The following is a 26,818-nucleotide window of genomic DNA, read 5'->3' on the forward strand; positions in this document are numbered from 1 at the left end:
TAATGGATAAGAATTTTTTAGGTACCAATGTTAATATGAGAAAGAATAGGAAAACAAAATACAGCAATGAGATAGCAATCCCTCTCAACAAACTATTAGGAGTAAGTTCTCAGATTTCTTCAATAGGCTAGATAGAAACCAATCCCACACCAGATCTGGCTGGGACCGCCAGTTGTCCATTCATGCTTTATAGGATAGTAACAAATGAAAACATCATAGAGTTGTGAGATGAAAGAAAAGCCACTGGGCAAAACAAAACAATGGAAAGTCCAAGTTGGAATTTCAACAATAATATGAAAAGGATAGACTGCAACTCACTGTAAATGTGACACATTGAGTTGCAGACTGGCACAATGGAAACACTGTTATATATTTAGTTCTCAGCCAATTCCTTCTTCAGAAAAGAAAAGAAAAGAAAAGAAAAGAAAACATGCACATGTGCACACACACACACACACACACACACACACACATATATATACATAATAGAGGGAAACATTCCACGGAGGAAAAATATATCTAAAAACAAAGATGTGTGACTTACCACACGAAAGTGCTGGTAGGTCGATAGACACACAAACAAACACAATCATACACACAAAATTCTAGCTTTCGCAACCAACGGTTGCTTCATCGGGAAGAGGGAAGGAGAGGGAAAGACGAAAGGATGTGGGTTTTAAGGGAGAGGGTAAGGAGTCATTCCAATCCCGGGAGCGGAAAGACTTACCTTAGGGGGAAAAAAGGACAGGTATACACTCGCACTCACACCCATATCCAACCACACATACACAGACACAAGCAGACATCTGTGTATGTGTGGTTGGATATGGGTGTGTGTGCGAGTGTATACCTGTCCTTTTTTCCCCCTAAGGTAAGTCTTTCCGCTCCCGGGATTGGAATGACTCCTTACCCTCTCCCTTAAAACCCACATCCTTTCGTCTTTCCCTCTCCTTCCCTCTTTCCTGATGAAGCAACCGTTGGTTGCGAAAGCAGAATTTTGTGTGTATGATTGTGTTTGTTTGTGTGTCTATCGACCTGCCAGCGCTTTCGTGTGGTAAGTCACATCATCTTTGTTTTTAGATATATTTTTCCTCCGTGGAATGTTTCCCTCTACTATATTCATATCATTAATTTGAACCCAAGAATTACGTTTGTTATTGTCACTGTTGCATTTCTAAATCTTTTCTGTCGTCTTATTTTCTCTTTCTGTTTTTGCCAGTAGGTTCACTTTGTATTCACCTTCTCCTTTTTACCGTAATCTACTATACAATTTTATCCCGCCTATATATACTCAATAATACGTAACCCACTTCCAAACCATAACCAAAAAATTTTTTTTCCGCTTTCAACACTACCGCTGCTATAAAATCCACCATTTCTAGTTCACAAACAGTTCCTTTCACCTATTATACAACCATTTTGGCTAGTTCTAATAACTTTCGCTTTATTTCCGTTTTTCCCACATCATTGATCATTTTTAGCCACTTCCCACAGGTTTTAACGTCATTATTTCTTCGCCAGACAATTGTTAGCCTCATTCTCATAATCTGCCACCACAAAGCCACTCCTTTTAATACATTTACACGTAGTTTTTTTCGAAATTTTCCCGAATTTCTCCACCCTCTAACGTGGTTTGGCGGCAACACAACCACCTAACCTTTATGCACATCGTTGTCTACCAACCCAAGTTCACCACAGGATCAACACAGCCCAGCTTTAACCAACACTTTTTCGCCTTTTTTCACACCAGATCTCCAGTTGCTTTCTAGTTTACCTTTATCCCTTCCCCATATATTTTTATTTTCATTTCAGCCTCATGTTACACTTTCCACATTCTAATAAATACCATGTCACCCGTACAACACCCCCACAACGACCCCATTAAGTTTTATTTACATTCCCTCCGCAAACATGCCTTCACCCTAGCCAGATTACGCTCCCATATTTTATTTTCTCAGGCTTGTCTGACATTTGGCATTACCCTGAAAGGCCTCACGCTTAAAGTTCCCACCTTTGGCTGGAACCCTTCTTTCCATCAGTCCCTATACCAGTTCCAAACTGAACAATCCATTGCCCTCACCCCCCTAATCCTTCACCTACACATCAACTCAGCCAATGAACACACCCGTCAACTCCTATCCTTAATAAAAGTCCTCAATCTTTCCACTCCCACATCCACACCAGCTGTTCAGAGCATCCTCCTACAGGCCAACCGCAAATTAGAACAGCATGCCACCCTCCACCTCAAAAAACTATCCAATCTCCTGGTTTCCCACCTCCAGAAAGGCAACTCACTCACCCTTCACAACCTTTCCAGCAAACCTCAACCTCCTCTCATTGCACACAAACCCAGTCTCTCCCATCTACTCAATCTCCCACTTCCAGCTCCACTCCCTCCAAAACCTCAAAATTCCAATCAACACAATCTGGAACCACAACACCCCAATTCAGTAGTTAACCTTTCCTCCAAACCTCTCTCCCACTCAGAAACCTCTGTCCTATCCAAAGGCCTCACCTTCAGCCCCACTCCCAGATTCAACCAAACAGCCCTCGTCAAAGATTTACTGTCCTACACTCGTACTCTCTGCTGGAATTTTAAAGGCCTTTACAAATGTCTGCTTGTGTCTGTGTATGTGTGGTTGGATATGGGTGTGTGTGCGAGTGTATACCTGTCCTTTTTTTCCCCCTAAGGTAAGTCTTTCCGCTCCCAGGATTGGAATGACTCCTTACCCTCTCCCTTAAAACCCACATTCTTTCGTCTTCCCTCTTTCCTGATGAAGCAACCGTTGGTTGCGAAAGCTTGAATTTTGAGTGTATGTTTGTGTGTCTATCGACCTGACAGCGCTTTTGTTTGGTAAGTCACATCATCTTTGTTTTTTGCACACCTTATGCCTACATGACCACCCTCTCTGGCTGCCTATGTAATAAACAACATGGACTCATGGATTCAGAAATTAGAGATCAACAATAACTGCCATTTATGTGTGCATAAATTTTTGTGTTCTAACCCCAGAAGACAAGTGACAGGAATAAACAGTAGTATTTATTGACCTACTGATAGCTTTTGCCTAACAGCCCTGCCGCAGTGGTAACACCACTTCCCGTCACATCATCAAAGTTAAGTGCTATCAGGCATGGTTAGCACTTGGATGGGTGACCGTCTGGGTCTTCCCAGCACTGTTGGCAAGCGAGGTACAATCAGTCCTTGTGAGGCTGATCGAGACACTACTTGACTGCAAAGTAGCGGCTGCAGTCATGAAAACTGACAAAGACCCGGAGAATGGTGTGCTGACCACACGTCCCTCCATGGCCACATCCAGTGATGTGATGGCTATTGGCTGAGGATGATACAGCAGCCAATTGGTACTATAGGGCCTTCGCGGGCCTGTTTGGATGGAGTGTAGTTTAGTTTATTGATAGCTTTTGACATGGTGGATTGTAAGATTCTGCTGTCAAAGCTTGAAAAGTACAGTACTTGATGTGGTGTCACCGCCAGACACCACACTTGCTAGGTGGTAGCTTTAAATTGGCCGCGGTCCATTAGTACATGTCGGACCCGCGTGTCGCCACTGTCAGTGATCGCAGACCGAGCGCCACCACACGGCAGGTCTCGAGAGACTTACTAGCACTCGTCCCAGTTGTACGGACGACTTCGCTAGCGATGCACACTGACGAAGCCTCGCTCATTTGCAGAGCAGATAGTTAGAATAGCCTTCAGCTAAGTCAATGGCTACGACCTAGCAAGGCGCCATTAGTAACATTGCATGTATCTACAGAGTCTCACTTGTATCGTCAAGAGCGATGTACAACAATGATGGATTAAAGTTAAGTATTCCAGCAGCTACATACTTTTCTTTATAGCATTCATTACGTATCCTGTTTCAGACCTATCTCTAGCCTGCGTGGGTTAACGCGTGCATATCGGCTTCCTCACTCAGGTAGTGTTCGTAATGTTGGCTAACTGCTAACACTACACTTGAAGTCTGTCCAACAGTTGGATCAGTTCCTTGCTGAGAAATCATAAGCAAACATGAGCATCAAGCATTCTAATGTCAGTATTAAAACTATTTCTGAACACTTGTCAGAGTTAATCTATTAAACATGGTGAACCCCAAAGGTAACCACAACTCTAATAAAGGGGCAAGTAAGGAAGAGTCACAGCACTGTCACAAAACAACTGGGTGCAGAATAATTAGCTTTTAGTAAACAGTAAAAGAATATTAAGTAATTAATTCAAATTGATGCTATAGAAGTTTAGTGTTTTACTGTGATTGATCCATTTCGGCTAGATGGATACATCACACGAAAATACTAAACTCCTACAGCAGCAATTTGGATTTCATTACATTCTCAGAGATATCTTCAATACTGCGGGCCCATTGGGTCATAAAATAAAACTATTGCACTAACATTTCACAATGCTCTGAACAAGGATACACACATCCCATTTCCCTGTTATCAATAATGAACCAGTTGGTAACAGTACAGGAACCAAATTCTTAGGATTATGACTGCAAAGGAATGTAAAATGAGATCAACATACAGAATATCTTACCATAAAATTGAGCAAGGCCTGTTACCTGCTTCCCTCACTAAATCTTGCTATAGTAAGAAAACAGTATAGAATAGATATCATGTCCACTTTTATTCTCACCTTAAATATGAGGTCACGTTTTGGCAAAATGCTAATAAAACAGCTATCACACATTAAAACTCCAAAAAAGGGCCATTAGAATTATGATGGATGGAAACCTAGACTCATGTAAAGCTTTACATGCCTCTTGTTTATTTTATGCATTATTCCATCCAGGAATATCCTTATTGTTCTGTATTACAATTTTTATGTAACTCTTGATAACTTTGCAAATTAACCTATGGGCCCTCTGTTACAGTGCTGTGCCAGGCTCTATAAATCTTGCAATGATATAAAACTAATAAACAAAAATGTCACAATACAATTTGAATCCTTTTCTTCATGATCACATAGTGACTTGTGAGTATCCAGGTTCTTTTATCTCTTCTAAGTGCACTCCCTTTTCTCTCTATAACATGCCCTTTTCTCTTTATAACATGTTGCTCAGATTATCTGTTGAACAGGGAAAATTCCTTAATCATAAAATAAATTATTAACATTTTTATCTCGTATAAATCAGAAATCAATTCCTGAGATTTGTACACTCTTACAAATGCAACTAGCTAACTGTCTCTCTATATGAGATATCTTCATCTAATAGTACAAATTATCTACTAATAGTTGCTTATGTTTAAGTGTGAGAGAAAGAGATGTCGCAGTATGTATACCCATTTGGGAAAACAACCATCCAAGTAACTTATCTACTCAGATGTTTTATTTAGATGGTTAAATAGTAGCACTTCAGTTGCAGGAAGTTCTTGTCTGAGTATTGGCCAAACAACCAAATATGAGTCTACAGAATATTATACCAGCTTTGTGGTAGATTAAAGACTTATTAGCAAATAAAACACACCATGCTGTTTTTAATGTTATTTATATAATACTTCATAGCAACGACCTTGCAGTAGTGGATACACCAGTTCCCATCAGATCACCAAAGTTAAGCACTGTCGGGCGTGGCTGGCACTCGGATGGGTGACCCTCCAGGCCGCCATGCGCTGTTGCCATTTTTTGGGGTGCACTCAGCCTCGTGAGGCCAACTGAGGAGCTACTCGACTGAATAGTAGTGGCTCCGGTCAAAGAAAACCATCATAACGACCGGGAGTGCGGTGTGCTGACCACACGCCCCTCCTATCCGCATCCTCAGTGAGGATGACACGGCGGTCGGATGGTCCCGATGGGCCACTTGTGGCCTGAAGACGGAGAGCCTTTTTTTATATAATACTTCATGGCTAAACAATCATGTTTTTGCTATGCCATTACGTGAATCGTAATATGTTTTGACTATCAAGCTCTTTCCATTTATTTTTACTTAAAATGTGAAGCAAAACCAGAAAAATATTACTAACTGTACTCAGATACTGCAAGTATTCTATGTATGGATCATAGTGCAAACAACATGCCTTTCCTGTTGCAGATTGCACTGCCAAAAAAATTTCGTTTCTTCTGGTATTGTTTTTAAAGAATAGAAATCATCAAGTGTGAAAACAACATAATGCGCACTGAAACAGAGACTTTGCTGTTCTCGATTTACCTTCTAAATAATGCAAGAAACTCTGTTGGTGTGAGAAATCTCACAGTTAGAAAATTGTTGTGAAATGCATGAAGACCTGTAGATGATTGATGCTTGGTACAGTGATTCAAAACTGACCCTCGAAATAAGAAAATATACTGTACTGTGCATATTTCTGTCTGTTACACTTTCATGACTAAACCGCTGAACTGATTTTCATCAAAAATTGATATGGAGATAATCTGAATGCTGAGAGAGACCTTAGCCTACACTGAAAGTGTTAGGTACAAAACATCTATTGATTGGAAGAATATAATACAAAATATGGAACAATAATTATTCTTTAGAAAAGCTATTTACTATTTGACTTTTGAACTTTATCTTATTTTGAGAAATCCTTTTATTGTTTGATCTGAGATAATACAGGTCTATGTATTGAATACAATGGTTTATAATCCTCAACGTTTTTAATACATTCTTCCACACTAACATCAGTGACAAGCCAGTCACATTTTAGGCAGTGACCACCACGTGTCTCTTGTTTGTTGTTATGGTCTTCAGTCCTGAGACTGGTTTGATGCAGCTCTCCATGCTACTCTACCCTGTGCAAGCTTCTTCATCTCCCAGTACTTACTACAACCTACGTCCTTCTGAATCTGCTTAGTGTATTCATCTCTTGGTCTCCCTCCGATTTTTACCCTCCATGCTGCCCTCCAATGCTAAATTTGTGAACCCTTGATGCCTCAGAACATGCCCTACCAACTGGTCCCTTCTTCTTGTCAAGTTGTGCCACAAACTCCTCTTCTCCTCTATTCTATTCAATACCTCCTCATTAGTTACGTGATCTACCCATCTAATCTTCAGCATTCTTCTGTAGCACCACATTTCGAAAGCTTCTATTCTCTTCCTGTCCAAACTATTTATTGTCCATGTTTCACTTCCATATACGGCTACACCCCATACAAATGCTTTCAGAAACAACTTCCTGACAAATCTATACTCGATGTTAATAAATTCCTCTTCTTCAGAAACATTTTCCTTACCATTGCCAGTCTACATTTTATATCCTCTCTACTTCGGCCATCATCAGTTACTTTGCTCCCCAAATAGCAAAACTCCTTCACTACTTTAAGTGTCTCATTTCCTAATCTAATTCCCTCAGCATCACCCGACTTAATTTGACTACATTCCATTACCCTCGTTTTGCTTTCGTTGATGTTCATCTTATACCCTCCTTTCAAGACACTGTCCATTCCGTTCAACTGCTCTTCCAAGTCCTTTGCTGTCTCTGACAGAATTACAAAGTCATCGGCATACCTCAAAGTTTTTATTTCTTCTCCATGGATTTTAACACCTACTCCGAATTTTTCTTTTGTTTCCTATACTGCTTGCTCAATATACAGATTGACAGATTGAATAACATCGGGGATAGGCTACAACCCTGACTCACTCCCTTCCCAACCACTGCTTCCCTTTCATATCCCTCGACTCATATAACTGCCATCTGGTTTCTGTACAAATTGTAAATAGCCTTTCGCTCCCTGTATTTTCCCCCTGCCACCTTCAGAATTTGAAAGAGAGTATTCCAGTCAACATTATCAAAAGCTTTCTCTAAGTCTACAAATGTTAGAAATGTAGGTTTGTCTTTCCTTAATCTTTCTTCGAAGATAAGACGTAAGGTCAGTATTGCCCCACATGTTCCAACATTTCTACGGAATCCAAATTCATCTTCCCCGAGGTCGACTTCTACTAGTTGTTCCATTTGTCTGTAAAGAATTCATGTTAGTATTTTGCAGCTGTGACTTATTAAACTGATAGTTCGGTAATTTTCACATCTGTCAACACCTGCTATCTTTGGGATTGGAATTATTATATTCTTCTTGAAGTCTGAGGGTATTTCACCTGTCTCATACATTTTGCTCACCAGACTGTAGAGTTTTGTCAGGACTGGCTGTCCCAAGGCTATCAGTAGTTCTAATGGAATGTTGTCTACTCTCGGGGCCTTGTTTCGACTCAGGTCTTTCAGTGCTCTGTCAAACTCTTCACGCAGTATCGTATCTCCCATTTCATTTTCACCTACATCCTCTTCCATTTCCTTAATATTGCCCAGAAGTACGTCACCCTTGTACAGACACTCTACACATTCCTTCCACCTTTCTGCTTTCCCTTCTTTGCTTAGAACTGGGTTTCCAACTGAGTTCCTGATATTCATGCAAGTGGTTCTCTTTTCTCCAAAGGTCTCTTTAATTTTCCTGTAGGCAGTATCTATCTTACCCCTAGTGAGGTAAGCCTCTACATCCTTACATTTGTCCTCTAGCCATGCCTGCTTAGCCATTTTGCACTCCTGTCGATCTTATTTTTGAGACATTTGTATTCCTTTTTGCCTGTTTCATTTATAGCATTTTTACATTTTCTTCTTTCATCAATTAAATTCAATATTTCTTCTGTCACCCAAGGATTTCTACTAGCCCTCTTCTTTTTACCTACTTGATCCTCTGCTGCCTTCACTACTTCATCCCTCAGAGCTACCCATTCTTCTTCTACTGTACTTCTTTCCCCCACTGCTGTCATTTGTGCCCTTATGCTCTCCCTGAAACTCTGTACAACCTCTGGTTTAGTCAGTTTATCAAGGTCACATCTCCTTAAATTCCAATCTTTCTGCAGTTTCTTCAGTTTTAATCTACAGTTCATAACCAATAGATTGTGGTCAGAGTCCACATCTGCCCCTGGAAATGTCTTACAATGTAAAACCTGGTTCCTAAATCTCTGTCTTACCATTATATAATCTATCTCATACCTTTTAGTATCTCCAGGGTTCTTCCATGTATACAACCTTCTTTCATGATTCTTGAACCAAGCGTTAGCTATGATTAATTTATGCTCTGTGCAAAATTCTACCAGACGGCTTCCTCTTTCATTTCTTACACCCAATCCATATTCACCTACTATGTTTCCTTCTCTCCCTTTTCCTACTCTTGAATTGCAGTCACCCATGATTATTAAATTTTCGGCTCCATTCACTATATGAATAATTTCTTTTATCTCATCATACATTTCATCAATTTCTTCATCATCTGCAGAGCTAGTTGGCATATAAACTTGTACTACTGTAGTAGGCATGGGCTTCGTGTCTATCTTGGCCACAATAATGCATTCACTACGCTGTTTGTAGTAGCTTACCCACACTCCTATTTTTTTATTCATTATTAAACTTACTCCTGCATTACCCCTATTTGATTATTTATAACCCTGTATTCACCTGACCAAAAGTCTTGTTCCTCCTGCCACCGAACTTCACTAATTCCCACTATATCTAACTTTAACGTATCCATTTCCCTTTTTAAATTTTCTAACCTACCTGCCCGATTAAGGGATCTGACATTCCACACTTCGATCCGTGAACGCCAGTTTTCTTTCGCCTGTTAACGACGTCCTCTTGAGTAGTCCCCGGCCGGAGATCTGAATGGGGCACTATTTTACCTCTGGAATATTTTACCCAAGAGGACGCCATCATCATTTAACCATACAGTAAAGCTGGATGCCCTCGGGGAAAAATTACAGCTGTAGTTTGCCCTTGCTTTCCGCCGTTCACAGTACCAGCACAACAAGGCTGTTTTGGTTAGTGTTACAAGGCCAGATCAGTCAATCATCCAGACTGTTGCCCCTGCAACTACTGAAAAGGCTGCTGCCCCTCTTCAGGAACCACACGTTTGTCTGGCCTCTCAACAGATACCCCTCCGTTGTCGTTGCACCTACGGTACGGCCATCTGTATCGCTGAGGCAAGCAAACCTCCCCACCATCGGCAATGTCTACGGTTCATGGGGGGAGGAACATCTAAGTAATAATTGCAAATTAATACCATGAAAGTTAAGTCCAAAGAAATGTCGGTCAGAGATAACTTTTATGTGTGAGTTGTAAACGCAATGAAGAAATTCAATGTGTGTACAATATTCATTCACGGAAAAGGTAAGTCGCTTGCTAGCTATTGTGCTATCAAGTCATACGAGAGCAGCTCTTGCCATAGTTGAGCGAACGGAGCGCGATGAGATTGTTTTACTTCCAAGAGTTGTTGTTGCGTGACACAGACGCACAGATTTTGTGAACTGATATTCAGACTAGTGACTTGAAGCGAGATAGTATGCTGAATGTGTATGCCGAGTTGTTGGACTTTATTAATGGAAGTAGGCAATATTGTATTCAACATTCATATAAGTGAACTTATAGAAAGGAATGGACAAAGTTTCAAAAGACTATAATACACGTTTGGTCTCGAGTAGGAGACATTGACACGAATACATGAAGAAGATACAATTACGCCAAGGGTTAAAGCTGTAGTAATTGTCACGATACTTGAAACTAATAGAACTGCCAGTGCTAATTAACTGTGTGCATGTGGCGTTATGTTTATAAAGTATTTAGCAAAAAGGAACAATAAAATTCTTCATCAAAAGTGGAAATTCAACTTGTCGCCTCCATCATTCTATGAATATTTGGTAATTGCGCATCAAAAGTTAATGAACAGTGACTAACTTGGAAGTAAATTCGTGGACTGTTAGTTGTGACAAGGAAGGTTTGGACATACATAATATTACGACGCAAGATAATTAAGACATCGGTAAAGAGTATCTGTGGATCTCCCGTCATATAGAGCAAACAATTTTACTTAGCAACGAACAAACAACGACCAATACGATCTGCAATTGAACTTTTTCCTCGCTTTTGGTGATGCGGTCAATGTGCATGAGGGAAGATTCATCAATTACTGCACTAAAGTATTAACCAGGCATATAATAATTCAACTTCAAACCGTAAGAGACAATCAGAGTGCGCAGTTTGCATTAATAAGGAAACTGCGGACTCGCAATGAAACTTTAATCATTACGCGAGGAACGATTTCTTAAGAGCTGTTTCAGATCTTGTCTCTCGTTAACAGACAAGGACATCCATCATCGCGCATTGCGTCTCGACTCCACCGACCGAGCTGTAGCAGTAACAGCTCCGCGGCATCGACATCAGCAGCACACGGCGGAGAGGGGATGTGACATGGTGTAATATACATGCTGTGTAATATATACATGCCCATTCCCCTCAACATGCAGTGCTTGGCAGCAATACTGAGTGCACCACATCATTGTGCATTGGGGCAGTTAGGGCAGGGCGGAGATCATGAGCTATCTTTACTCAAAGAGGCAGACATGTGAGGGCAGCTGATGTTATTGCAAGTACAATAGCATATTGCTCACTATCATCTACACTCCTGGAAATGGAAAAAAGAACACATTGACACCGGTGTGTCAGACCCACCATACTTGCTCCGGACACTGCGAGAGGGCTGCACAAGCAATGATCACACGCACGGCACAGCGGACACACCAGGAACCGCGGTGTTGGCCGTCGAATGGCGCTAGCTGCGCAGCATTTGTGCACCGCCGCCATCAGTGTCAGCCAGTTTGCCGTGGCATACGGAGCTCCATCGCAGTCTTTAATACTGGTAGCATGCCGCGACAGCGTGGTCGTGAACCGTATGTGCAGTTGACGGACTTTGAGCGAGGGCGTATAGTGGGCATGCGGGAGGCCAGGTGGACGTACCGCCGAATTGCTCAACACGTGGGGCGTGAGGTCTCCACAGTACATCGATTTTGTCGCCAGTGGTCGGCGGAAGGTGCACGTGCCCGTCGACCTGGGACTGGACCGTAGGATCCTACGCAGTGCCGTAGGGGACCGCACCGCCACTTCCCAGCAAATTAGGGACACTGTTGCTCCTGGGGTATCGGCGAGGACTATTCGCAACCGTCTCCATGAAGCTGGACTACGGTCCCGCACACCGTTAGGCTGTCTTCCGCTCACGCCCCAACATCGTGCAGCCCGCCTCCAGTGGTGTCGCGACAGGCGTGAATGGAGGGACGAATGGAGACGTGTCGTCTTCAGCGATGACAGTCGTTTCTGCCTTGGTGCCAATGATGGTCGTATGCGTGTTTGGCGCCGTGCAGGTGAGCGCCACAATCAGGACTGCATACGACCGAGGCACACAGGGCCAACACCCGGCATCATGGTGTGGGGAGCGATCTCCTACACTGGCCGTACACCACTGGTGATCGTCGAGGGGACACTGAATAGTGCACGGTACACCCAAACCGTCATCGAACCCATCGTTCTACCATTCCTAGACCGGCAAGGGAACTTGCTGTTCCAACAGGACAATGCACGTCTGCATGTATCCCGTGCCACCCAACGTGCTCTAGAAGGTGTAAGTCAACTACCCTGGCCAGCAAGATCTCCGGATCTGTCCCCCATTGAGCATGTTTGGGACTGGATGAAGCGTCGTCTCACGCGGTCTGCACGTCCAGCACGAACGCTGGTCCAACTGAGGCGCCAGGTGGAAATGGCATGGCAAGCCGTTCCACAGGACTACATCCAGCATCTCTATGATCGTCTCCATGGGAGAATAGCAGCCTGCATTGCTGCGAAAGGTGGATATACACTGTACTAGTGCCGACATTGTGCATGCTCTGTTGCCTGTGTCTATGTGCCTGTGGTTCTGTCAGTGTGATCATGTGATGTATCTGACCCCAGGAATGTGTCAATAAAGTTTCCCCTTCCTGGGACAATGAATTCACGGTGTTCTTATTTCAATTTCCAGGAGTGTATTATAACAAAACTATTGATACGTGAGTGCAGCAGCAGGTAACAGCTAGTGTACATATAAATATGTTCCAAGAAAGCAAAGTCAGACTAATAATTGTTAGAAGTATGACAAGGAAGTGTGAGTCACCTGTGAAAGAGATTTCACTGGTTCTTGAATACCGCACATCAACCTGCGATCACTATCAGGTATAATCAATAAAGATGTCTGAGATGATTCAAAGAAGAGCAGAATATCTAACCACAGGTTCATTTAGAAAAAGGGAGAGTGACGAGGTGGTGTTCATTCACTTCCAGCTCACGATGCTACAAGAGGTACTAGGTATCATTGAGAGGTTTACTGTTAAAATTCAGAAATGTGCATTCCAAGAAAGTCTAATAACATAATTCTACCTCCCCACACAAATCTAATGAAGTGACTTCAGTGGTAAAATCAGAGAAATTCAAGCTAATACAGTGACTTGCTTACAGCTGTTATTCCTGTACACTATGCAAAAATTGTACAGGAAAGGGAAAAAATGATGAGTACAGATGTAGTCAGGAAAAAAGAACAGGAAGGTATCGAAATTTTCACCAAGTGGAGAAAGGTGATAACTTAAGTCATGGGGTGCACGTCACAAATAAATTCAAATGGGATGTAAATCACAATTTCTTTACACTTCAAAGCATGAATATACAAGCAGCAACCAAAATCTGGAAATATTTTACGTTCTGTTAGGCCTGTAGTATAGTATACGTTATCATAAGACATAATGAAAATAAAAGCTCGAAAACTACCTGCAGTAAGACAACGTGTTTAATATTTTAAATGATAGGGCAGTTTAGGCTTAAGTGCTTCATCAAGTGAACTGTCAAAACAACATTGTTAAGACTATCTATATGTAGATTGTGCTGTTTCATGTTTAAATTTGCATTGGTACTTACATCTAGTTGGAAGTGATGGCAGTATTGCATCTACAGTAATTTTTTTTCATCAAGTTGAGGTACGTATAAAATTTTTTGTAGTTACAAAACATAAAAATATATCTTTGGCTGATATTTTAGCAGTTCAGTGTTTTGACAGTTCCTTACTAGGATGAAATATGTTTACAAAGTGTTAGGTAGGTGGATAAGTTCGTAGCATTTTTCCATAAGTTTAATAAACCCTCCAAATACACATAATAGAGACTTTAGTCTTCAATAATATATTCTCCTTCACTACTCACAAACAGTCTGTCAACACTTCAGTAACTTTTCGATTCTGCGACTGTAAAAATCACGTGGTTTTGGGGTAAAGAACTTGATAAGCCATATTCTGAGCACATTTTCATCCTGAAAGGAAGTTCTATGAAGGTTGTTCAATAGAGAGTGGAAAAGGTGAAAATCTGAGGATTCAAGAGCAGGTGAATAAGGTGGGAGCAGAATGACTTCCCAACTCAGTTCTTGTATATTGTTTTTTGTCAGTCTACGAGAAAGCAGATGGGTGTTGCCATGCCTTTGTTCTTGGATTTCATCTGCAAGATGTCTCAATTGTTGCCAATAAATGTCAGCAGTTGTGGTTACATCTCATGTAGCAGTTCTTAGTAGACCACACTATCGCTGTTCCACCACACACATAACTTTATCTTTTGTGGATGCGCGCAGGTCTCTGTACAAGAGCTTGCTGCTTTGTTTGGGTTCAACCATTCCTTCCTTTTACTTATGTTAGCATATAGACAGCATGTCTTGTCACCATTAACAATGCAGGATAGGCATGGTGGCTGCTGCTCACAAGCCAACTGATGACCAGCAAGCAGAGATGCACAAACGGTCACCCATTGATTTTTGTGATTTTGGCTTAGAGCAAGCATGCAGTGGCCACACAGCTCATTTTTGAACCCCGTTGCATGCAAATGTTGCGCAATGGGTGACTGATCATAGTTTATCGCATTTGTCAGTTCTTGAGCACAATGATATGGCTCATTGTGGATTAATGCGTTTAAACAAACTTCATCAAATCCCGAAGGTCTTCTTGAACATGGAGGGTCAGTAATGTCTAAACGATTCTCCTTAATACAAGAAAACATTTTTCTTGCTATATTCTGACCAATGGCATTATCCTGTTGCAAATGTTTCTGGCTGCCTCCGCTGCTGTCACCCCTCTTTTGAAATGAAACAGAGGGAGACATTGGAAATATTCCGATTCCTCCACTTGGCACGCCATTTTCTAGCATCCGAAGCTCCACACACTATCTCCAAATGACAAAATGACAATACGTAGACTCAAATAACAACAATGAAATACAAATAAAAAATGACAATTGATAAATAAACTCATAGAAACCAGTGTACCAACATGCAAGACAAAAATGTTACGAGCTTATGCACCAACCTGATATACACGGCGGCTTATCAGTAACGATGTTACATTTCACTGTTTCTATTTCCTTTTGAATTTTATCTTTGGTCTGTGTACAAACACAAATTCCACCTAACAGCAGATCTGACATTACAAACCTATATACCAACACAACAGTGCAGGAAACAATAGAAATTACAAAACAAAATCTATTACAGCACAGGAAAACTTCTACTGCAGAAACTTATCAAATCATGTCTTCTTAAAATGACTTTATACCAAAATTATTTTGAATTCAATGGAAAAATTTACACCCAAGCAGATGGAGTAGCTCTGAGAAACTGTGTACTGGGATAATTGTAGGTAAATTTGTCAGCACATTAAAGAAAAGTTTTTCAACTCTCAGTGGCCAATACTTAATAAAATCATCTACTATTATGGATATGTAGATGACACTTTAATGCTGATTCACTCAATGATTAACAGAGTAATCTATTTTCCTCCAGAATACAAGCTATACAAAAACAACTGAAAACACTCTGTTTCATAGACTGCAAAAATTATTTGATCCAGATACAGTAACAAAGCTATATAAAAAACACACAAAACTGAAACCCATCACAATATATAATGACAACATCTTACTAGAGAAATTGTAGGATATAGAAGAACCTACATACCTACACTTTACCTAGTCAGAATATCAAATAAGATAAATGCACTATTCAAATCCACACACATACAACTGGCTTTCCATACACATAACAATCTAATAATGAAATTACAATCAAGCACAACCAAAATCTCAGAATACGTCACTTCTGGAATATGCAAAACCACACGTGACGCTTGCAACGATTTCTATATCTGCCAAACCACACGAATTCTAACACCAGATCTGAAAAACACATTAGAAACACTAATAGCAATCTGTCATGTTTCTGTTTACATCTGAAAACTCAACACCAGAAATCAAAGAAAACTGAAACTGCATTAGAAACATTAAATATAATAACAAAATGCCTTACTATGATCATTCTCAAAGAACTGGAAATATATATTCATACAAGAAGATACCCACATGAAATTCTACATGAACACCAGACTTTAAACATGCTCAAAAACTTTATTGACATAATAGAATACAAAAAGGATAGTCATATGGGAAACAAAATATACACAAACCATAAATAAAATTCAAAGGAAAATAAAAACAAGGAAATGCAAGACGATCTCTGATAAACCATATATACTTTGTAAACACATAGCACTGCAGTAAAGAACTGCCAAAATACTGAACTGTCAAAACATCTGTCAAATGTATTTTTACATTTTGTAGCTACAAAAAATGTTGTACTTACCACAATTCGACACCAAAAAAATTTACTATAGATGCAATATGTAAGTACCAATGCAATTGTAAACATAAAGCAACCACAATTTACGTATAGATAATCTTACCAATATGTTATTTTTGCAGATCACTTGATAATGGCAATTGTGTCAAAACACGCCTGTCAGGTAAAATATTATATATATTATCTTATTGCGGCTAGTTATGGAGCTTTGATTTTCATTATGTCTTATAAGATTTGTAAAGTTTAAATGTGTGTGCGCGCACACACACACACACACACACACACTGCAATTTTCCTATATTTTAATGTAAATAATTTGTATTATTTGAGGAGTGAAACAGGAGAGATCAAGTTTATGCATTAAGGGAATAGTCTCAGAAGGTTTAGAAAGGTCACAAATGTTTTCAGCATTTTATTCTCCTGAACTGTTCAACTTATTTCTTAACCAGATACTGGTATTTTTGTACTCACAGCACTAGCTTCCAGGAAATCTAAGCTGTCTTGACTGCAACGTTTATGGTTACTGTCTGGTTTGTCTACAGGGTATGTAAGAGCACTAAGTAGTGACAGATATTCAGGTTCGTGTAATGCCCTTTCTGATGAGTGTTTCTGTATCCCCTGTAAACAATAACAACAACAAAAATATTTTTACTCAGTCTGATTTAAATAGATTTTTGTGTAGCAGATAATATTAGTGAAAGTAAAATCTTCTGGGTTGTTTGGCCATGTCATATTTCTTCTACACGATAGACATTTCAACTCTTCTGCTTGGATCTTCTTCATGATCTTGGGGAGTTCATGGTTAGCTGAATGTTCAGCTATGGTTAGCTGAGTGTTCATTCAATTGTGAATATCACAAAATGCTGAACAGGACGCCAGCAGAGAAGCTGAAATGTCAATCATGTATATGAAATATGATGCAGCCTAAGATGATGATGATGATGATGATGATGATGATGATGATGTTTGGTTTGTGGGGTGCTCAACTGCGCAATTATCAGTGCCCGTACAAATTTCCAATCTTTGTTCAGTCCAATCTTGTCACTTTCATGAATGATGATGAGATGATGAGTCCCTGAGCAGAGAAAATCCCCAAACCGGCCGAGAATCGAACCTGGGACCCCGTGATCCAGAGGCAGCAACACTAGCCACTAGGCTACGAGCTGCGGACTGCAGCCTAAGAACCCAAAGAATTTTACCTTCAGTGACAACAGCAACAGCATGCTGCAGACTTACTAGTGTTGTGTGTTTGATTAAATACAAGCAAACATGTTTAATGAGGTGTTGGATTATTTTTAGCCTACAAAATGAGGCTACAAGTCTTGAATAATTTCTGAGCGTATTATGCACCATCTGTAATGTAGTGCAACACTTAGTTCCGTCATGATGGTGGCACTAGCAACACTCCACTAGATTCTTTGTTCTGCAACCAATAACATATACTTGATAAGGTAATAGTTGAGTGATTAGTTTAATCATGTGAAGTGCTGGAGTTCATAAATGTAACTATCAAACAATACCATACAAATGCTAACACTGTTAATTATTTTATTGTTATTTTTGGAAGATGATAGGATGTTTGCCATTGCTGGTAATCCCATACAACTCTTGTGGCAATGCATCTGCAGAAACTTCAGTTTGCTCCACTACATGACCTTGGTCTGCCTCACGACAATTATGATCTTTCGGTCACTCTATAATGCAGTCTTTCATTCCAGTTATTTTTGGAAGACGGCATGATGATTACCACTGTTTGTAAGCTCACAGAATGTTTGAGGCAACATATCTGCAGAAACTTCCATTTCCTTCCCTACATGACCTATGGTCTGCCCAAAGACAATTATGATCTTTTGGCCACTCCATAATGCACTCTTCTGTCCCAGTTCACACAGAAAATATGAGGTAAATACCATGCTGAACCACCTCTACGAATGTTCTGAACACTATTCAGCACTTCATATGCAGCTTCCAATCACTACCCCTTAAGGTAACTAAGAAAAAATCTTTTTATGACAAATGGTAGGACAGTGCATTATTCTCAAATCAGATTCAAACATCCAGAATGAATTTTCATACTGCAGTGGGGCTCGCACTGCTTTGAAATTTCCTGGCAGATTAAAAGTGTATGCTTGAGCAGGACTGTAACCTGGGACCTCTGCCTTTCACCAGCAAGTGCTCTACCAACTGAGCTGTCTAAGCTTGACTCACAACCCACCAACATAGATCCAGTATCTCTTCTCCTAACTTCCAAACTGCAATAAAGTTCTCCTAGATACCTTGCAGGACAAGCAATCTTTCACACAAAGTATGCTGCAGAATTTCTGTGAAGCCTGAAAGGTAGGAGAAGAGGTACTGCCAGAAGTAAAGGTGTGAGGGTGTGTTATGGGTTGTGCTCGGATATCTCAATTGGTAGAGCACTTGCCCAAGAAATGGAAACGTCCTCAGATTCAAAACTAGGTCCTTGAACATACTCTCTTGAATATGATTCAGATAATCATCTCCTTACAGAATTTTGTTGGCATTATGACATATGACCCCAAACAGTCTATCTAAAACCTCATCAATTGCATGAGTCTACATGTATCAGACTAAGTGTTCTTTTTACAGAGGCCGATATGCTCCTTGATAATTATATGGAGGTTTCTTACACATGATTACCTAAAGTATATCAGCATACATGATTTGCCAGACTACATAATTGCACCAAAGATTGAATTATTATTTTAATTTGTAAATACTGCTTGCAACAAAGCACAGGCTACTTTAGTTTACTTGAAACTCATTTTAAGCTCCCAAGTCTATAGTGTCATGGTGTTTTTGACAGTTTATGGAATTACTACGTAGGGTTAGTATTTGTCACATTTGGTTATAAAAAATTAAATCAGGATTTTAAGCAATTAATTAACCACAGGAGCTAGTTTATCTGTTATAAAAATATGTTATTGAATACACAAAAACTAGATAAAAACAAAATAGATAATAATGAAACTATAGTGGGACTAAGAAAAAACTGAATGTAACAAGAATGATCTCAGGAATTTTGTCAAGCACCTCGGTTAATAATTCCTCATCCTGTGCAAACATGTAGACCATTTTGCTGAGGCGACACCTGCGATGTTGTCGCTGGATACACATGAGCTCCCACAAGAGGAAAGCAAGGCCCCATGGACTAAGAGCCACTACTGCACGAAGTGATGGCCCATTGTGCTGTGCAGAAGTGATACCGTGGTTCAGCAATTCATGGCGTAATTTTGCCATGTAGCGACTGACACCTGTGTGCATCATCTCTGCACTCACAAGGCTGCCTTTCCAAACATTCACAACTTCCTGTGCTGTTTGGTTATTCTGTGTACAGAACAAAATTGTAAACAAAAGCATACATATTACTGGTGCCACAACTACTTACAAACTTTAGAGAATACATTACTTAAATTATTAAATCCCTGGTGCATTTTCAGTAATCTAAATGTTTTGAAATTACATATAACTGAAAAGCAAATAATCCTTTGGTCAGGGCATGCAGGAAACTAAGAATTTCTATTTTAACCTTCACAGTCATAGGTGTTCTCTATATGGTCCTGAGATACTGCCCACACCATTCACAGTTCATTAGTATGGAAAATTAAAACTATGTGGCATTGTTGTCTAAGAAACTCCAAGGAGTGGTCCAGCCATCTAATTGGCAAGGTTTACTATCTTGACACACAACAGCATATTCCTTCTTGAAGTGCGAGCACATCTGCTGAAACCAGGCAAATTTGATGAGTATGTGATAAGTGTAGGAGACTACAATGAGAACTTGTATAATTTAGACTCACTTTGTGTTGTTGATGAAAATGAGAGATAAGGAAGAGGGCAAAAGCCAGTGCTGACACACAGCTTACTTCTCTCAGATACAAGCCTGAGTGTAACTCCAGCCACAGTACTTGTGCCCAAAGGAGTGCGCCTGAGTATATCTCAGTCATGATGTTTTGTGGTGCATAAGCCACCTACCATTTGAGAACAGAACTAGTTTTATGTGAGAACAATGCATGGATCTCTCAGTCCCTGCACATTGTCAGGTGGTACCTCTGTTCCCAGTGTATAGAATTACTTTGCAGCAATGAACATAAGAGCTGCTCTCTTGACTGACTGAGCTGTTGCGAGCTTCCGTTGTCATGAGATTCATGCATGTACTCATTAGGTTCTGATGTTTTCTGTAATTGTGCTACAATGTATCACATTTGTTGAGGGGCTAAGAAATTTCAAAAAATCTAGAGAAAGAACTGAATGATTCTGGATTGGAGAGAAACATATCTAAGGGGAATAGTCTGAAGAAACTGGGGAAGCATTCTTCCAGAAACGCACAACACTGTCTCAAGAAATTCTTCCTAATGCAACTATCAGCAATGGGCTTGTAGACAACATTTACTAATAAATTCCACTAACTGAAATGAAGCAGCATCTAACACGGGTTAGCAAGATTGGATAAGGTGAAACAGCCTATTGGCAAAGCAAGCTGGAAAAAACAAGCTGGTATTGCCCTGACTGCAATATATTTCTTTGCAATCAGAATGTTTTAGACTTTTCCATAGAACAGTCAATTATGAGTGAAATTCTTTTTGGAAGGATAGTTAAGTTACTGTCATCATTACTGTAAAATTTGCAACCTATAACAGAACTAAAATAAATGTGATAAGTCAGCCTTGAAGCTTAATCTTTTTTAGTGTGTGTTCCCTTTAAGGTGTCTCAAACAAGGATATGCCAGTAACATTTTGAATAATGGCATGTATGACTTGTTTTCTGGGCCCTAAATTTTGCTAACTATATGGATCTCAATGTGTTAATCGCCATATAATGAATGGATTCTCATCAACAGGGCCACATGCCATCTCTAAATGAGATGTGGGGGGAAAGGTTAGGTGTTAAAAAAGATTAATGGTGTTAATTAAATCTAAAGAACATCTAGTTAGGTGTGGTTTTTGTGGAATGTAGCACTCAGGCTGTGCAAAAAAAAAAAAAAAAAAAAAAAAAAAAAAAGAAACACACACACATAAGAATTTGAGTTAGCCACTCTCTGAATTAGTGATTGTTGTGAGTACTTGAGATTATGGGCGCGCGCGCGCGTGTGTGTGTGTGTGTGTGTGTGTGTGTGTGTGTGTGTGTGTGTGAGAGAGAGAGAGACAGACAGAGAGAGAGAGAGAGAGAGAGAGAGAGAGAGAGAGAGAGAGCAATATCACCTAAAACATCAGTGGTCTGGGGCCAATGACATTTCTAAACAAAAAAAGTTTCCCATCAGTACCATGCAACATCAGTTTCTGTAAGAAAGAAGAAAAAAACAATGTAACTAGTATGTTGTGCTACGTCTCAAGAAGCAACAGCACAGTTCATTTACTGGCTTATGGATGAAATGACCATTATGTCATAGTGTCATCACATTAAATGTATACACAAGCAAGATGGTGCAAAGAAGGGAGCCGATGTAATAATAGCCTTTACACAGGTTTCGCTGATTCTCTGAGTAACTGTACAATTCCTGTACCAGTAAGATAAAGGGCACTGAAAAGGAAGGAGCCGAGTAATGTATTGGGCCCATATTAACAGTAATTTAAACATTTCCACTGCTCACTTGACAACTGTTCACTGACTGAAAGCATGCACAGCTCACAGTAAGAAGACAATGAGTGAATCACATAATAATTTATTACATCAGGACTGCCTGATTTTGACATAATAAATTATCACACAAATATTTATAATTTGACTGCTTCCATATGACAATATGCCCCCCCCCTTTTTTTTTTTTTTTTAAATGAGTACATCATCTACTGCTCAGAAATGAAATATTTTTATGAAAAAAACAGGTACTTTGAATTTTACATATATATCAAACAAAACTTTACACAGTAGACGAAGTCAAGCCACACTATATTAGAAACTATGGAAGTTACTGTCACGGCATTTCAATGCTATAGGAGGGTGGAAGGGGGGGGGGGGGGGGGAAGAGTTGAATGTGTAGGAGGAAACATCCCACCAGCTTTTAACATTCATTTCATGTCAATGATTATGCCAGCATATAAAAGCTCATTTTGCTGAATAATATGGATATTTATTTACATCCCCAGTTTGTGACAGCCTATGTGTTCATGTTTACAGTTCTTTATCGGTGGACCATTCTATGGATATAGTGCTAGTTCTCAGGATCATTTCCACAAAAATGCCTTTAAAGCTTCAAGACATCAGTGTAAAGAAGCTGCAGAATATGGTTTACTATGGTTTAACATCTGAAAATGCTGTCCATTGCAACTGTGTCATCCTATTAACTTTCTTGCTGACTCTGTAAATAATGATGTGCCAGTCACATATCATTCTGAAACATGCATCCAAATTTAGGAGTCATTCAAAATGAAGAGATTTGTTTATTATTTCCAGTCTTATTTATTTACATAAATGTAATTAACAGCAATCAAAACTTGATTGCGTTAATAAATGTTACCCGGACATTCAGTAGTGGTAAGAAACTTAAAATTGGCAAACATATGATGAGCCACAATTATAGGCTTACTGATCACAATACACACAAGGGAGTTTAAATCACAAACTTTCACAACAATTATCTAAAGAAACTCTTACATTTATTTTGCTTAGGGAGATAACAATGGGCTGTACAAACAACAAAACACAGAGATGGATATGTCTGTTCATACACACCATCAACAAAAAGGTGACTCCTGAAGTTAATTTGATCTTATTTCTTTGAGTCTTAATGCCAATTTACAACACTGATGAAGTAGCTCTTACTGATCACTGTCAGCCATAGAATTGGATTAATAAATACATAACACACTTTATCTTACCATGTATGGCTCTGCCACATGAAGCATATTCTTGTATTCAGTGTATTGTGAAACTAGCTGATCTATTGAAGAACTATTAAGAATCCTCTCTTCATCTGATGACAACTCAATCCCTTCTTCCTCTTTCTGGAACAAATTTTCAGTAAAAGGAAGACGATTCTATTCAAAATATACAAGCATAAAATTACTTTATGAGGAAGAGCAGAAATGAGTTACGTATCAATAAATAATAGAAAATGTGAAAACAGCCAGTTTCTGGAACAGAAGCGATAAAGAGACAGCTAGTGAGTGCTGGGTGGCTGACAATACCTGCCAGAGTTAACTTTCTCCTGTTAGCTGTACATATTCCAGAGCAATGATTCATCACACAACTGCATTTGGTATTTTTCTGATTGAAACAGTTTTCAAGAAGCTGTACTATGAAATGTTTGTAATTCAGTGAAGGCTGACTACCATGTCCCCTAACAGTTTGTCAACAATTAGCACAGTGTTTAATCATTGAAGAACCACCAAATTGAGTAAATCAATTGATCCACTGCTGCAGCTGTGGTACACATACTCACTTCAAGAGGGTGAATCACAGCTGCTCTTTCAAATAACAATCATGTTTGTTAGTCAATGTCATCACCTACCAGCTGTCAGTATGGGAAGACATTTTCCCTAATCTGGTACAATTAAGTGATACCAAACATTCAAATAATTACATAGCTCTTCCTTCACAAGTTACTAAAAATAATGTCTCAAATACATAACACTGTGTTTCCAAGTTTTCTACTGAGCTGTTGTTTCCATTTCATGTCCAGTATTTCGACGACTAACTTGGCTGTCTTCTTCAGGTGCTGTGAGTTTTGCTGTTTTGTGTACTCACTGACTGGGCTCCAACCAGACTGTGAACTATTGTTGGTCCGCTGCCATTATTTATAGCAGAGTTCAATTCCCAATGCCCACTATATGCTCTTTTGTTTTTCACAGCTTGCATTGATATTCCGTGAAATGCAAATTCTCTCAGCAATTTCTGATTTTGGTGCATGTGATGGTCCCCAAGATTTTAATAAATTGAGTGCCAGACCCCAAATGTTATTTAAATTGAAACCACCCTCCCTGTTTATTAAATTTTCTGACATCTTTGTTTCAATAAGGATGGTTGGTTGGTTGGTTGGTTGGTTGGTTGGTTGGTTGGGTGTAGAAGGGACCTAACTACACGGTCATCAGTCCCTCCAACCTTAGATTAACTAAAACCGATAAAATCCCACATTAGGAGTGGCAACTACAATGTCCATAAAATGAGAAACTAAGGGAGGGAAGGAAGGAAGGAAGGAAGAGGGCGGAAGAAGATGTGAGGGAAAGAAAGTAACTAATGACTGGGGTGGGAAAGAAGAAGCAGAGGAGACAAGAGAGACAATCAAGACATAACAGACTCCGTAACAAAAGGAGTGGGAAGGCAGAGGGCTAGGATGAACCACCAAGCCCAGTTGAAGCCAATCCAGTCGGGGTGAAGGGGGGAGCAAGAGGGCCTGCCATCCCCTCCACTCACCGATAAGGTGGAAGGTCCCTCCCTTAAATAAAGCAATAAAAACCCCCATCATGAATAAAACATAAAACGAGATCCACCGCTGAGGCATTGTCAGCCAACACCAGGGTAGCGATTCCGGAAAGCTAAAAGTCCGTCGTAGGGTGGCTAAGTTGGGGCAGTCCAGTAAGATGTAAGCCACAGTCAACATCAATCCACAACGACAGAGAGGGGGGTCCTCACGACAGAGGAGATAACCGTGAGTCAAATAAGTATGGCTGATGCGGAGCTGGCAGAGGATGACAGAGGCCTTACGAGAGGCCCGTAAGGAGGACCGCCATGGAGTTACAGAATCCTTAATTGTCCTGAGCTTGTTTGGCAAAGAAAGAGTGCTCCATTCTGCATCCCAAAGGCCCAAAACCTGACAACGTAATGCCAAGTGAAGGTCTATTTCCAGAATGCCAATAGCAAGAGATGGCCTGTTAGTAGCTAATTTAGCCAGTCGACTGGCAAGTTCATTGCCAGGAATCCCAAAATGGCCTGGGGTCCAAATGAAAACCACCGAGCATCCACGTTGAGCGAGGACAGAAAGGGAGTCCTGGATAGCAATGACCAACTGGTGGCGAGGGAAGCACTGGCTGATAGTGTGCAAACTGCTCAATGAGTCACTACAGATATTGAAGGATAGTCCTGAGCAGGAGCAGATATGGTCCAGTGTGTGCAAGATGGCTACCAATTCTGCAGTAAAAACACTACAGCCATCTGGCAAGGAACGAAGTTCCGTGCGTCGTGCATAGGTGTAAGCAAAACCAGTGTGGCCAGCAACCATGGAGCCATCAGTATAGATCACTTCTGAACCCTAAAAAGAACTAAAGAGTCATCGGAGGGACAATATCCTTTGAATCAATTGAGAGATCAAGACAGAGTTGCAGCTGAGAGACGCGCCATGGAGGCGTATGTGCGTGTGCGGAGAAGAGAGGTGGTTAAGGCAATTGCTGGAGCTAAGAAAAGAGCGACTGAATGCGAACAGCCATGGTGAGCCCACATCGTGGCCACCACTGCGGCAGTGGGATCTCCGTGTCTGGATAAAGGAGACCGTAATTAGGGTGCTATGGGATGCAGCGAATGCGGAGCGCATAAGACATCAGCTGTTGGTGGCGCAAAACTCGCAATGGTGGAATCCCTGCCTCTGCAAGAAGGCTAAGTATGAGGCTAGCCCGGAAGGCACCAATCGCAAGTCGGATCCCACAGTGGTGGATGGGGTCCAGTATCTGCAGCGTTGAAGCCGACGCAGAACCATAGACAGGACTTCCATAGTATAAACGAGACTGGACCAATGCTTGATACACTCGCACGAGAACAGTGCGGTCTGCCCCCCAGGTGGTATTGCACAGACACCTAAGAACACTGAGATGGGACCAGCACATCCTCTTCAGCTGGCAAAGGTGACGGAGCCATGTCAACCGGGCATCGAAGACCAGACCCAAGAAGTGATGGGTGTCCACCACCTCGAGGGGCTGGGCATCGAGGAACAGTTCCGGATGGGGCTGGACTGTACGGCAACAGCAGAAATGCATGACACATGTCTTGGCCACCAAAAACTGAAAGCCATGGGAGAGAGCCCATAAGTGGGCCCGACAGATTTCCCCCTGTAGACGGCATTCTGCAGCGCCCATTACGGATGATGCGAGGTATATACAAAAATCATCAGCATACAAAGAGCGGGACACTGTCGGCCCAACAGCTGTCACCAGACCATTAACGGTTATGAGAAAGAGAGGGACGCTCAGCACGGAACCCTGTGGAACCCCATTTTCTTGCCGATGGGGAGAGCTGTAGGAGGAACCAACTTGGACCTGAAAAGAGCGACAAGAAAGGAAGTTACGGATAAAAATGGGCAGAGCGCCACAAAGGACCCATTCATGAAGGGTGGTGAGGATGTTGTGGCGCAGGTGGTGTCATAAGCTTTATGCAGATCAAAGAAGACTGCAAGGAGGTGTTGCCGATG

General features: G+C 40.7%; 1 protein-coding gene across 1 annotated transcript in view; it reads right to left on the bottom strand.

The window, feature by feature from the left end:
* Positions 1-26,818, bottom strand: part of LOC124777039 (guanine nucleotide exchange protein smcr8b-like) — a 105,845-nt gene that overhangs the window by 16,178 nt on the left and 62,849 nt on the right. The window contains exons 6-8 of the mRNA XM_047252305.1: positions 23,301-23,426; positions 19,516-19,809; positions 16,936-17,082 (exon numbers count right to left, since the gene is read on the bottom strand). Of these exons, the coding sequence (XP_047108261.1) occupies positions 16,936-17,082; positions 19,516-19,809; positions 23,301-23,426 (567 nt within the window). The remainder of the gene's footprint in view (positions 1-16,935; positions 17,083-19,515; positions 19,810-23,300; positions 23,427-26,818) is intronic.

Source organism: Schistocerca piceifrons, chromosome 2 (assembly GCF_021461385.2).
Source record: "Schistocerca piceifrons isolate TAMUIC-IGC-003096 chromosome 2, iqSchPice1.1, whole genome shotgun sequence".
Classification (NCBI taxonomy): domain Eukaryota; kingdom Metazoa; phylum Arthropoda; class Insecta; order Orthoptera; family Acrididae; genus Schistocerca; species Schistocerca piceifrons.